We start from the raw sequence: 14,361 nt of genomic DNA, 5'->3' as shown, positions 1-14,361 counted from the left end.
GATGACATTTAGCCACGTGCAGGAAGATGTATTGTATTTTTCTTGCGTCATTTTTGTCATTCCTGTGTTTTTTTGCTCGTGTGCATGTGCGCGAATGAGTCAAACCAAGGTAATTCTTGGATTTACTGTACATAGCTTCATCCATTTCACAGTACACATTTTTTTCTTCCAAAATTTCACTTAAGACATTTGTTTGAAATTCTGAAATGTGGTTAGAAAATGATCCGCTCTTTCCTTAAACAATAAAGGCAGTTAGAGGAGCAAAGGATAGCAAGGATTAAACAGCAAAGAAGCGAAGTGAGTGACAGAGCCAACTGGATTTTGGACTCTTTCAAAACCTTATCAACAACTTGTTATAATAGTGAACTTGACGTTAGCAGAGTTTGAGTAAACACTTTAAAATGAGGGATTCCAACCAATAAATACAGTCTCCAGATATTATACAGACCATATGGCGGAAAACACACACAAAGTTTAAAAAGCAGTTTCTGTTCTTGCACCCCTCTTTAAAATAAACTGCTGTATTTTAAGCCAAAAGAACTTGTTTTGTTTGATAGAAAAACATGTCTAGATGCTGATGCTGCTGATTCATGGCGCATTAAGCCTCGAACTATTTTTAATTTGTCCGTTTTACCCTGGAGACCCCCGTTTACGGATGTCGCGCAACCACGTTTGTTTCAACAGTGCCATAAAAAGAAGCTGTGTAATTATATTTATTATTCGAAATGTCGGTTGTTTTCAGCTTAGAATTATTAATTGATGTCTAATATGTAGCTTAAAAAAAATAACGACTTTAAAAAAATCACTCGCATATTTTAAACTTTTAAACAAATTATGTCACAATGAAAAAAATAGTAAAAATGCTAACTGGACAGTACACTTATATAGCACATTTATCTGCATGGTTACCATGCCCAAAGCGCTTGTTTTATTAAAAAAAAAAAAAAAAAAAAAAAAAAAACATTAAAAATGCCCTCCTGTTCAAATTTTTTCTTCCCCCAGAAAATTGATACCTTTAGCTCTCCAATGATGTATCACACATGCATACATACTTTGGCCAACTTGGAGGTCTGAGAACAGAACTTCAAGTCACCTGTGTGTTTTCCGCCATATACTGTATAAGCGATTCATATTGCATTGTTACGCACACAAGGTATGTTTTAGCTTCTTTTTGAGCAACAAGCCAAGTATGTTTAGGTTGTTTATATTAAAATAAACAACGACAACAAAACCAAAAAACACATGCACAAAGCAATCAGCCATATGCTGGATTTAAACGGCATCAACCTACAGTTGTTGAGGAAGAGGAGCACGGCAAATCCCAGCGTCGATGTGGCCAACAGGATCAAGCAGATGTTGCAAGGGATCATGAAGTAGCGCACCACCAGGGACACTTTATGCTGGTATCGTCGGTCTCTTTCTGGCGGTGTTGGCGAAGGATAATGGCACCCGGCCATTGTCCACTCCATGGACCCTCTCCCTTCCAGGGTGCTCGAGGAGACAACAGGCCGAGGTGGGCGTCGAGAGGCGCCCAAAGACCCGTTGGAGAAAATGATGGTGGTTGGGTTGACAACGGTAAAGAAGAAAAGATCCCAAAAACACAACTGTATTGGTTCGGATTTCAGGTGCGTTTCCAGCCGTGGACTGTGACTGGAACACAGTGCTCCTTTCCGGCAGAGATTGGCAGCTGCAAACTTTTAGCTGTGTCCAGGCAATGCATTTTTAAACAAAATAAAATCCACGTGGGGGGAAAGGTTAGACAGAGCGGGACTTGTTGGACTCAGCCCACCACCTGTCCGTACTACCCCCTACAACCTACATCCTGTTGCTACCCCCTGGGAACATCCTAATGGTCTTTCAGTGTGAAATATGAATGAGTGGCAAAAATGTGTTAATACTTACAGCGAATACAAATGTATGACATAAGTGGGTGGTGATGATGTGGTTGTAAAAATGTGTACGAGCGTTGCACTGCTGTCTCCAATTTAGAGGAAAAAGTCAAGTTTAAAATATAATATATCCACACGGAAAATGTCAACTCCAACAGGAATCCTCTTCTGTCTTTTGCAGTGACACTGACTGCTGATTAGACGTTGCTTTATCGGTAGGTTCTTCTCCTAAAAGCCTTCGGATCTGTGTCAAAAGCCCTTAGAAAACATTCCAAGGTCTGATGCTCACTAACAGCATGTGTCAAGTATTTCCTTAAGAGCCGAGCATCTTATTCCATCTTCATGAAACCTCAGCGCTTGCTGCTCTCATGAACAACAATTTGCTCCTCTAACTCAACACAGCTGCTTCTTTGTATCCCGTGGACAAGCTGGTCACAGTGAGGAGATATACAAGCGTGCCACATGAGAACCTGACACCAGCAATGGAGCGTATCTGCTGCAGCTGATTAGCAGCTGGATGCCTTGAAAAAAAAGAGAAAATGCTCTTGGGCTTGTGATTCTTTCTCCACTTCTCAATGTCTTATTAAGTTTCAAAAAAACGGAGAAGTTACGGATTGAAATCCCCGAAGCTGTCCAAGTGATTCCATGAGGATGTCAACATCAACGCTAAATGAAACAACTCAGTGGGATTGGAAAGTGTAACGCAGCAAAAAGATAACACCAGGAGTCAAAATTCCAGATGCAAAAATGAGACGAAAAAAAGCTCTCATTGTACCCCGAGCCAATTCATCATGTTCTGTTACCGGTCCTTAACGGAAAAATAAACTTCTTCACTGTCTACACACTCAGCTGTCAGCTGTTTTTTATGCTTCCCTGAATATCCATTCCTTTGGATTGTTTCTGTCCATGCCCGGTGTTTTGGCCACGTGGATTTATATGTCTCTTCTCTGATTTGGACCCTCACAGCGGACAGCAGCCAAAGCGACAAAGCAGACTTTGGATATTCAAAGCACGGTTAATCCCCCAGCAGCAGGTAGTGGTCCCAGTGTCAACACCGTCAGCCGACTGAGGCAGCCGAGAGTGAGCCGGTGAGCCAAGTCCGATCACAGATGTAGTAAAGGAGAGAGAGCGCGTAAGAGATGGGGGGTGGGAAGTAAATGATAGGGGCAGAGGAGTGTTGCCAAAACACAAAACGAAGCACTTTACACTTTGGTCTGCTGAATTAAATTTTTCCCCCAAGAAAAACAACAGCAGCAGTGTTGCTGATTTCTCAAACACACTCCTCTTGAGCGCTTAGCCGGCAAAATGGATGAGTGCATAATATGAGTGAGAGAGAGAGAAAGAGATGGGGGGCGTTGGACAAGAGGCTGTCTTAACAAAAGGGAGAAGGGAGGAGGGGTTGGGAATGGTACAAGCAAGAAAAAAAGGCTTCGCAGAATAGCGCCTTCGTCCTAACAGTGAGGGGAGGGCAACGACAGTGTAGCGTCCAAACAAAAGAGCTTCGAGGTCTTGAAAGATGTCAGCCAACTCCATTTGTCTGGGAGTTTAATCAAAAGAATTGCTAATACAAACGTGTTTTTAAAAAACATTAGAGGAGAGTCATCCAACAGACTTTAATTAGCACACCGATCGGTCAAAGACTGCATTAAGACTCCTTTTTTTACATACGTTCAACTCAACTTGAAACATTAGAAAAAAATGGCATCATATTTCAGTGATATCCACGAAACATTAATGCTATGTGAAAATGACGTGATGAGACAATCCAGCAAGTTTCCCCATTAGAAGCAGGAATAACGAATTTCAAAACATGTTTCCGTCTCTGTATCCACAGTTGATTGGGCTTCTCTGAGATGAGTCAGAAAATAATCAGCAACAGGCAACTAAAGAAAATCTGATTTTCCAAATGTTGATTAATGTACCAGTAGTTAATGATAATTTGGCATCCTAATCAAGAAGTAATGATGTACTTACATTTTTTTTTAAACACAACTTAACACAAGCTTGCTTTCACCAATGTGAAAACACCATCTAAAAGGAACAGCTATATGAGTAAAAAACGTTTTTGAACAAAATGTTTAGATTGAGTATTAAACTGTGCAAGAAGTACCTTCCAGTCACGTGAAACCAATGACAACCAAAACACAATAGACAGAGGTAGGTCGTAGCGTATTACGTTGACTTTGTTACATTTACTTGAGTACGTTTTTGAGAAAAAGTGTAATTTTTCTAAACCATACTTTTTTACTTGAGTATATTATTATTATTTTGAAGTAACGCAACTCTTATATGAGTATAATATTTTGCTACACTACCCACCTCCGATAATAGGCGATAATCCCTATGTTAAACTGCCATGTTCTATTAATCACAATAATGATGCCCAGAGGAGTCGTGTCAAAACGTGTATGGGTGGATCAATTTGCCATGGCTGATGTTTGACTTGAGAGAAAATGAGTTAAAACAAAAACAACAACAACTCCGCTGTTTGCATTCAAGTAGTCCTGTCCTTTTTGCCATAACACAATTCAACATCTGACAATAACGTCCTTGCTTATACAAATACTACTAAATCCTCAAGCGTTGCTATTTGCAGCTCTGGATAAATGCAAGAGGTGTGGAGGCATTTGTATCCATATCATAACATTAAAATTTTAAAAGTTATTTTTAAAAAGCCATTCATCATCGCTTTCCTAATGGGATAATGAGGTCATGCTACGTTTCAGCTTGGAATAAACTCAACGACAGCAGGCGGCAGATGCGAGGCGGGATCGAGCATCAATTATTTATGTTTCTTCACTCTCTCGTGTTCTCTGTCTTCTCCAGCTCCGTCTCTGCCTCCATCTTCATCTCTGCCAGTCGCTCTTTGCCACACTTGTCGCACATCCACACACAGCCAGCTGAAAACCAAGAGTTCAGCTTTCATTGTTGTCATAATCATTTTCATCATCATTATCTTCAACACCTAAACAGAGATGCCTCAACAGCCTTTAAGGCGCAGCAGACCAAACAGTTGCACAGCAGTTAACAGCCTGACTTAAAAATAAAATGATGGGGTTTTTTGGGTGTGTTCATGGAGTTCTTCAATTTTACAACTGTGTGTGGATGAAGACGAGTAGCAACCGCATCCGGACAATGAAATGCTGCATCCTCCCAGCAGAGGGGGACATGGATCTGGCAGGAGCACTCTTCCACATCAAAGCAGAGCCGCTTTGATCCATTTTTAATGCCACCAGTACCACACAAGGTTAACATCTCTCTCACGAAGCCTTTGAAATTACAAATACCATTAATGGAGCCAAAGGAGCTGCTCTCTCCTCTTTAATGATGATGATGATGATGAGGGTGATGGCGAGAAGGGCAGAAAATAAGTTTTGCACTTCATACTGTTTGTGTTCCAAGGAGAGACATTTGTCGACTTCAATAAGTGATTGGCAGTGATGGGTCAATAAGGTGTGTCGGTTGTGTGGTCTGAAGGTTGCTGCTTTAAAATGCATACATAAGCTGGCTGTGTCACATGATCATTTCTTCACCTATAAGCCACTAGGTTTATCAGGAATACAGGAGAAGAAAGTCTTGCCTTTAAGACTCACTTTAAAGAACTCAAAGAGAGATGTCATTTTATGTACCAGAGAAGTTGAAGGCCGCCAGCAGCACTCATACAATTGTAAGTTTTATCGTCAAGATTTTCGGAGTATTATTGTGGGAACTACGGATGCGTTTGTATGGAGGAAGTCGGCGTGATGTCACGATGACGTCACCTCGCTTAGCAACGTGTCGCCATTTTGTGAAGGGGGTTCGCACAGCTAAACATTCCATAGACAAACGTCTGAAATTCATAAATTTCAGGTGTGTTTTGTGTCTTTTTTCCTAAAAATGTCTTAAACGTGGCTTACTACTATCACGAGTCACTGCCGACAGACGCGAGGAGGCGATGCAATTTAAAATTAGCGTTTATTGGCGTACAAAGCTGCCGATACAAACTCACAGCTGATAGCTGGATAAACAAAGGAATGGCCTGCAGTGGAGTTCGGAAACATCTACAACCACCTCATAAAGTCACCCAGTAAGTTGACCTTTATCATTTACGTGGAATATGTACTGTGTGGAACTGAGAAAATTGGTAGTATATACGAAGTGATTATTTCTGCCGTTACCGGTAATTTGCCTCCAAGCGTTTATTAGCTGTCAAAACGTCACGGCAAAATAACCAATTCCCACCAGGCTAATAATATACCGATTGACTAATCAGAGCAGTTTACGGCAAAAGAGAAAAAAAACGCTTTGCGAGTTACCGGTTAAGGTAAAAATAACCACTGCCTAGTCTATTGAATCGTAGCAGCTAATTGGGGCAAAAAATAATTGATTAAACTCACTAGTAATAAAATGTCGGCTGCAAACGTAAATGTGCTTGGATTTAGGTTCCCAGAGGCGAAAGTAGTCCACGGAACCGTTTTCTTTTACTGTTCCTCGATTAATTGCGCTCAGCCATTTGTTTCTCCTTTTTTTCTCACGTGGAAGAATATAGAACCTCAAATGCGGCTCCAAACTCTTCCTTGTGTGACAACCCGCAACACAGCAACTTTTAGCCATTCCGACGGAAAAAAGACAGCAAATAAGACGAAAGTTCAATGCGTTTGTATTATAAGTGACTCGTCTTTTACCCCATTGTCAATATGGTGACGCTTTGTTGTGGCTGGTGACGTCATTAAATGCCCGGATGTCCGACTGCCCAAATGAATGTGATACAATAATTAGCAAATCAAAAGCACTAAAAGTCAGAGGTGGGTAGAGTAGCCAATAATTTTACCCAAGTAAGAGTAGCATTACTTCATAATAATTAGGGGTGTGACAAAATATTGAAATGCTGATATATCGTGATACTTTGTATCCCAAAAGGTTATCGATATGCTCTTGTCAAGAATTGAGATATCGTTTTAAAAAGGTGCCAAGTAAAAAAAAAATATAATAATAATAATAATAAAAAAAAAAAAAAAAAGGCTGCCATTGACGGTGCTCGACGCCAAATCCATTTAGATTGGGAACGTTTGTTCATTCAAAACCAGAGCATTCACAGTCATTCGATCCGATATTCGGGGCATTTACAAGTAACTTGCTTTTCATTTTAGGGCATTTACAGGACATTTCCTGTTGAGTTTGAGCCACTGCAGTTTCATTTGGGTGATTCCCAGGTCACTTCCTGTTCTGTAACGCAAAATAAACAGCAAGTGACCCATAAAATACCCCAAAATCAACAGAAAGTAACCAAAAATCAACAGGTAAATGACCTTAAATGGCCCAAAATTACTCATTGCCTGGCATTGGCTGCCATTGACGGCCATAGACGTTCAATCCATTTGAAGTGGGATTCGTTCATTCGCTGCCACCCTCCCAGTTCAAATGGATTGGACATCTACTAGTGATTAACTCATTCCAAATTTACAGCAGAAGCTTGTTTTTCTGTTTGTTAGTTTTTTGTAGAGCATCCTAGAATGATTTCCTGACCAATGTATCGAAAATCATTGTATTGCTATATTGTCAGATCATCGTTATCGTGAGCTTTGTATTGCAAATCGTATCGTATCTTGAGGTACCAAGAGGTTCCCACTCCTAATCATATTATTCAAGTACAAGTAAAAGTAGTCATCCAAAAAATTGACTCAAGTACAAGTAAAAAAGTATTCCAAGAAAAAACTACACAAGTACTGAATCATTCCATACACAGGTAGTCCCCGAGTAATGAACGAGTTCCGTTCCTATGCTGGCGACGTAACCCAAATTTCTGTGTAAATCGGAATTAACCCCTTAGGTACGCAAAATAACTATTTAAAAAACATTATATGTCATTGTACTGTCCTCGCCAAGTCCTAGCTAAACAGCGAGCTAAGCTCCGAAATGACGATGTCGGACATCCCTGTGGTTAGCTGACTTTATTCAGCTGCTCATGACATCAACAATTGCAGAATGAAACTAAAATAAAACTGAAACTAAAGCAGTTTCATCTTCAAAAACAGCTATTCAAAACTGCGTTTATAACTAGCTGCTGATACAGCGATAAGAATCCACACAAACGATTAGCATGTATCAGTTAGCTTCCACAAATCAGCAAAAACTATAGCATCAGCTCGCCCCAAGCATTCGACCACAATTGAAAACCCACAATAAACAGTAAAAAAGGTATATACAGGTGTTGCCTCTGTGGATGCTTCACAAGCAACAAATGTGCGCGCGGTCTCGCAGCTCTTTCCCCTTCTTCGCGGGAGCAAATGGCTTCTCTTCATGTGCGCACTTGTTGTGATGTTGGAACACCGACGTGATCATAAGACTCGACTGCAAGCTTGTGTTGTGTGTGGTGATGTATCTGTATTGTTACGTCTAATTGGTATAATGGAGTCATGTGATTACTGTTGCTGCGACTGATCGGTGAGACTGCATGAGCCACTATGCTGGATAAAAATCAAGACAGGAAAAAAAAAAAGTAGTGACTCTAGTGCAGCCCAAAGTAACGGAGTAAGAGTATCGTTTCTTCTTCACACATCTACTCAAGTAAAGGTAAAAAGTATGGCGTGGTAAAAGTACTCTCAGAAGTACATTTTTCTTAGAAAGTTACTCAAGTAAATGTAACGGAGTAAATGTAACACGTTACTACCCACCTCTGCTAACTGTAAACTCTCTGAATTGTATGACAAATTGCTTAGGAGTCGGTAATCATTTTGTGACTATTTTTGCAAAATCCAAAGTAGAACTCCAATTCCAATGCAGTTTGGACCTTGTTTTAAACATGAATAAACACAGAATTTGATGATTTTCAAATCACGTTAACCTAATATACAGTGGGGCAAATAATTATTTAGTCAACCACTAATTGTGCAAGTTCTCCCACTTGAAAATACTAGCGAGGCCTGTAATAGTCAACGTGGGTAAACCTCAACCATAAGAGACAGAATGTGGGGGAAGAAAACAGAAAATCACATTGTTTGATTTTTAAAGAACTTTTATTTGCAAATCATGGTGGAAAAGTAATTGGTCAATACCAAAAGTTCATCTCAATACTTTGTGATGTACCCTTTGTTGGCAATAACGGAGGCCAAACGTTTTCTGTAACTTTTCACAAGCTTTTCACACCCTGTTGCTGGTATTTTGGCCCATTCTTCCATGCAGATCTCCTCTAGAGCAGTGATGTTTGGGGCTGTCGTTGGGCAACACAGACTTACAACTCCCTCCACAGATTTTCAATGGGGTTGAGATCTGGAGACTGGCTAGGCCACTCCAGGAACTTGAAATGCTTCTTACGAAGCCACTCCTTTGTTGCCCTGGCTGTGTGTTTGGGATCATTGTCATGCTGAAAGTGGCCCAGCCACGTCTCATCTTCAATGCCCTTGCTGATGGAAGGATAGTTTCACTCAGAATCTCTCAATACATGGCCCCATTCATTCTTTCGTTTACACAGATCAGTCGTCCTGGTCCCTTTGCAGAAAAACAGCCCAAAGCATGATGTTTCCACCCCCATGCTTCACTGTGGGTATGGTGTTCGTCGGATGCAATTCAGTATTCTTTCTCCTCCAAACACGGGAACCTGTGTTTCTACCATAAAGTTCTATTTTGGTTTCATCTGACCTTAACACATTCTCCCAGTCCTCTTCTGGATCATCCAAATGCTCTCTAGCGAACCGCAGACGGGCCTGGACGTGTACTGGCTTCAGCAGGGGGACACGTCTGGCAGCGTAGGATTTGAGTCCCTGGCAGCGCATTGTGTTACTGGTAGTAGCCTTTGTTACTGTGGTCCCAGCTCTCTGTAGGTCATTCACTAAGTCCCCCTATGTGGTTCTGCGATTTTTGTTCACCATTCTTGTTATCATTTTGACGCCACAGGGTGAGTTCTTGCATGGAGCCCCAAATCGAGGGAGATTATCAGTGGTCTCGTATGTCTTCCATTTTCTAATAATTGCTCCCACAGTTGATTTCTTTACACCAAGCGTTTTACCTATTGCATATTCAGTCTTCCCGGCCTGGTGCAGGTCTACAATTTTGTCTCTGATGTCTTTCGACAGCTCTTTGGTCTTGGCCATAGTGGAGTTTGGAGTGTGACTGACAGAGATTGTGGACAGGTGTCTTTTATACCGATAATGAGTTAAAACAGGTGCCATTAATACAGGTAACAAGTGGAGCCTCGTTAGACCTCATTACACCTTGTTAGAAGAAGTTAGACCTCTTAAACAGCCAGAAATCTTATTTATTTATTTATTTGTTTTTTTTCCCTTCAGGCATGACAAATCCAAACATACAGCATTTATATGTGTTTACAATTAATTCAACCCGAAAAGAAAAGGGCTGACGGGAGAAGCGGAAGCTTATTGAAACCCGTCCCCAGTATACCATATAGGACGCAAAATGCGTCCTTCGCCTTTGAGTGTCTGTGAGTATGTGCTTGTTTGTAGGTGACCAAATACTTATTTTCCACTCTAATTTGGAAATAAATTCTTAAAAAATCAAACAATGTGATTTTCTGTTTTTTTTTTTTTTTTTTTTTTCCCACATTCTGTCTCTCATGGTTGAGGTTTACTCGTTGACAATTACAGGCCTCTCTAATCTTTTCAAGTAGGAGAACTTTCACAATTGGTGGTTGACTAAATACTTATTTGCCCCACTGTATATTTAATTGAATACACTACAAAGACAAGATAGATACTGAATGATCAAACTGATCAACTTGATTAGATTTTCATTGCTGCAACATGTAACAAAAAAGCTGGGACAGGGTCATTTTTAACACTGTGTTAGTCAGTGGCGGATGCTGGTCTTTCAGTGAGGGGAAGCTCAAAGTGTGTCCGCCTGTGAGGGCTTTGTGACAGTGGAGGAGCTTAGCGGCAGCCGCTGCTCGGTAGAGTAAGAGACTAGAGTGTCAGAAGTCAAGTCTCCAAACACAAACAGGTACAATATATTTATTTAAACACCAGAAACAGAATCTCAATTTTTTGTTAGTCGTTTTTACCAACTTAAGTGTCGCTAGGATGATTATAAAAATCTTCGGTTCAACTCAGAACAAAGGAATGAAAATTGAAAAATGCCTCCCGTGGATGGCAATATGTCAAGGTCACTAATTCGCTCATTTAATTGTCATCCAATCATCACGCAGAGAAGCAGAGCGTCTGGGCAAGCTGAGCCCCGCCCACTGCTCATAGACCCCCAGAGACGCATAGCGTCCGATGGGTGATACTGTATAAACCTAGCCTTTAAAGAGCATACGGCACGAAAAAAAAAGTCTTAAATGGCATTATTATGTGAATTAGAATCATATTTTGAGACGATTCGACTATATACAACAATTTAGCGAAGCGCAGATGACGAGAAATTAGTCTTTTAATCTGCCGGTTAGCCACGCCTACCATTATAGGGCTTTAGCGTCCCCAACAGGTGGATGACGTCAGCGGTAGACTGGGCTCATCGGTTTTACTATTCAGCCCATTGAGGAGGAATTATTCAGAACGAGGAAAACGCGACGAAGAGAGCCGCAAAATGTCATTGTTTCAGTCTCTCTACTCCAATATTTTTACAGGATATTCTTTTTATCCAAGTATTTTCCCCAATTGCTAAATAAATGGCATTGTCATGACAAATAACAGTCTTGTGCTGAATGGAATATGAAATAATAAAAATGCATTTATTCAGGACGACATGGCAAAATTACTCCATAATGGTCAAAACTGTCGACTTCCCCTTTACTGTCGCACCTCCAGAACGATATTTTATGACACCTAAATCGGACATATGTCATTTCCCTTCCCCGGCTTCGGAGAATTTAAACAAACCAGAAGGCGTGACCACTAGCCGACATGCTAACCCGAACCGAGTGATGTTTCAAAGTCTTCGAAGCGGAAAATCACACATAACTAGCCTGGATTATTTGACATGACGACCCGGTTGTCGATTGCTTTCGAGGATCGGCAAACCGCCCGGCGGGGAGCAATTTACAGTTCGTTCCACGGAGGAGGGTGGCTGGAGTTGTTGAGCAGCTAACGTGCTGCTAATGAGCATGAGGAGAGCTTTTTACATGCCTATCAATGATCAAACGTAAGTAGTCCTTTATTTAAAGGAAGTTTGTAGTGTTTACTTTGTAATCACTGTATTCGTATTTGACATAATACAAAACAAGATGTTTACTCACTTCCTCGTAAGTCCAATGGTCCCACAGTAAATATCCACGGTGAATGGGAACCTTTTGAAACTCCAAAAAGGTGCATACGCCTCTCCCTCATACAGAATGATTTTTCTGCAGCCGTTTGGCTGGCGTGATGCGAAAAATAAACGTATTAATCCGCAAAATCAGCTGAATCCTTCATCCTTATAAACAACAGTACACTGTATAGTGAAGAGGACGTCTTCTAACGTACACGTCACAGCGCCCTCCTCCTCAATGCAAGACCGAAGCCGGAAGTCACTCATTTTCATGGCGCGGGATTTAAAAAAACTACATAAATATAGCGATCGCTTCCACACACATCCAAGCGGTCCATATCATTCAGGGGCATAAAATACCGCGTGTATTATGAAATAAGCATGCTTTTTCGTGTCACATGCACTTTAACCAAGGACTCGTCTCGTTTTGCTGCAAAGGAACAATGCACTCTCACCTCAGGAAACGCACAGCTTCCACACTGTTTAAAAGGGTTGCAGGAATGAATGAAAAGCAAGCCCAAAGCCAGCTCTAAACAAAAGTTGAGCACGTTGCAGCGCATTTTTAACCAATGACATGTACACACAATAGTTTACATTTGATCACTTATTTTTTGACATTTCCTTGTCATCTTAGAGTAACTTCTTTTAACAACATTAAAAACATGTTTGGGAACTGAGGACAGTAATTCTAAAAGCTTTGTAGGTGGGATTATTGCCCTCTTTTCTTTCTCAAAAGCCAGCATCTGTGGTGGTATGGAGTGGTGTTAGTGCCCAAGGCATGGGCAACTTACACAGCTGTGAAGGTTGAAAATGACCGGCAAATCTGTATTTAGCTTTTATTTATGTTTTATAAATGCCCCAGCTTCATGAAGATGACTAAGCACACGCGTGATAAATTTTTTAAAAAGCTGCATTTAGTTTCGGGTCAGACCTGGTCAAAGCTGGTCAAAACCTGTTTTGATGGGTCCTCAACATTACATTTCTTCTGAAGTTGTTTATAGTTCTTAAGGATCGAAGAAAGTATATTTATGAAAATGGAATTAAAGACACAATGACAAATGATGACATCCATCCACCGATCAGCTATCCATGAAGACTCCCAAATTATTCATATGCATTTAAGGCCACACATTGTGCATTAGGGTCATTAGTTTGACATGTGTTGAATCGTTTATGTGCAGCGAGGCATACAGCCGAGTTTGCAGGGGGAAGGCGCTCTGCAGGTGGGCCAATTGTCTCAAGGAGGTATTAATTCTGACGATTAATCAGCCCTGGTGACATAGCTTTAACCTCTGCTGAGATGTGCATTATGTTTGCCTTTTTATTGGCCTTTCAGAGCACGGGTTCACACTGGACTGAACGTTGAAATGAGCCAAGCCTATTCTATTGAAACACATTGTCCAAAGAGCAAGTACTTTGCCAAATTATTGGCCACACCAGGTTGTAATGTAGCATCAATGGAATGTATGAGTTTTGCGAGCAGCAAAAATCTAATCCAAACCTGCCAAGCAGGAAGGGGTTTGCTCTGTTAGTGTGAGTGTTTTCATTTTGTGTTTTCGTGAACTGACAGTAATAGAAAATAGAGTATAACTCATTAAGTTTTAATCTGGTGTATATTCTTATATTTAAAAAAAAAAATCCAAAAATGTATGATACATAATGAATAACAATTATGTCAATAATCAATAACTAATTCTGAACTGGTTGGTGGACTTGTTGCGGTCACTTATAGTGCTGGCCAAAAGTATTGGCACCCCTGCAATTCTGTCAAATAATGCTCAATTTCTCCCAGAAAATGACTGCAATTACAAATGCTTTGATAGTAATATCTTCATTTATTTTACTTGCAATGAAAAAACACAAAGGAGAATGGAAAAAAAAAACTCAAATCATTATGATTTTACACAAACCTCCAAAAATGGACCGGACAAAAGTATTGGCCCCCTCAGCCTAATACTTGGGAGCACAAACTTTAGACAAAATAACTTCAAACAACTGCTTCTGGTATCCATCAATGAGATTCTTACAATGCTCTGCTTGAATTTAAGACCATTCTTCTTTGGCCAACTGCTCCAGGTCTCTGAGATTTGAAGGGTGCCGTCTCCAAACTGCCATTTTCAGATCTTTCCACAGGTGTTCTGTGGGATTCGGGTTTGGACTCATCGCTGGCCACTTTAGAAGTCTCCAGTGCTTTCTCTCAAACCATTTCTTAGTGCTTTTTGAAGTGTGTTTTGTGTCATTGTCCTGCTGGAAGACCCATAACATCTGAGGGAGACCCAGCTTTCTCACACCGGGC

The 14,361-nt window shown here is 40.7% G+C and overlaps 1 protein-coding gene across 7 annotated transcripts in view; it reads right to left on the bottom strand.

Annotated features, from left to right (window-relative positions):
* agrn (agrin) overlaps positions 1–14,361 on the bottom strand; it is a 526,155-nt gene that overhangs the window by 319,963 nt on the left and 191,831 nt on the right. For 2 of the 7 annotated variants that reach the window (XM_057830471.1, XM_057830474.1), the window contains exon 1: positions 1,292–3,209. The exons of the other annotated variants lie outside the window; for them this stretch is intronic. In XM_057830471.1, the coding sequence (XP_057686454.1) occupies positions 1,292–1,469 (178 nt within the window). In that variant the 5' untranslated portion in view covers positions 1,470–3,209. Of the gene's footprint in view, positions 1–1,291; positions 3,210–14,361 lie in introns of those variants that run through there. 7 annotated transcript variants of the gene reach the window in all.

The sequence above is a fragment of the Corythoichthys intestinalis genome, chromosome 2 (assembly GCF_030265065.1).
Source record: "Corythoichthys intestinalis isolate RoL2023-P3 chromosome 2, ASM3026506v1, whole genome shotgun sequence".
In the NCBI taxonomy this organism is placed as follows: Eukaryota; Metazoa; Chordata; class Actinopteri; order Syngnathiformes; family Syngnathidae; genus Corythoichthys; species Corythoichthys intestinalis.
This window is presented reverse-complemented; position numbering and strand designations above follow the sequence as displayed.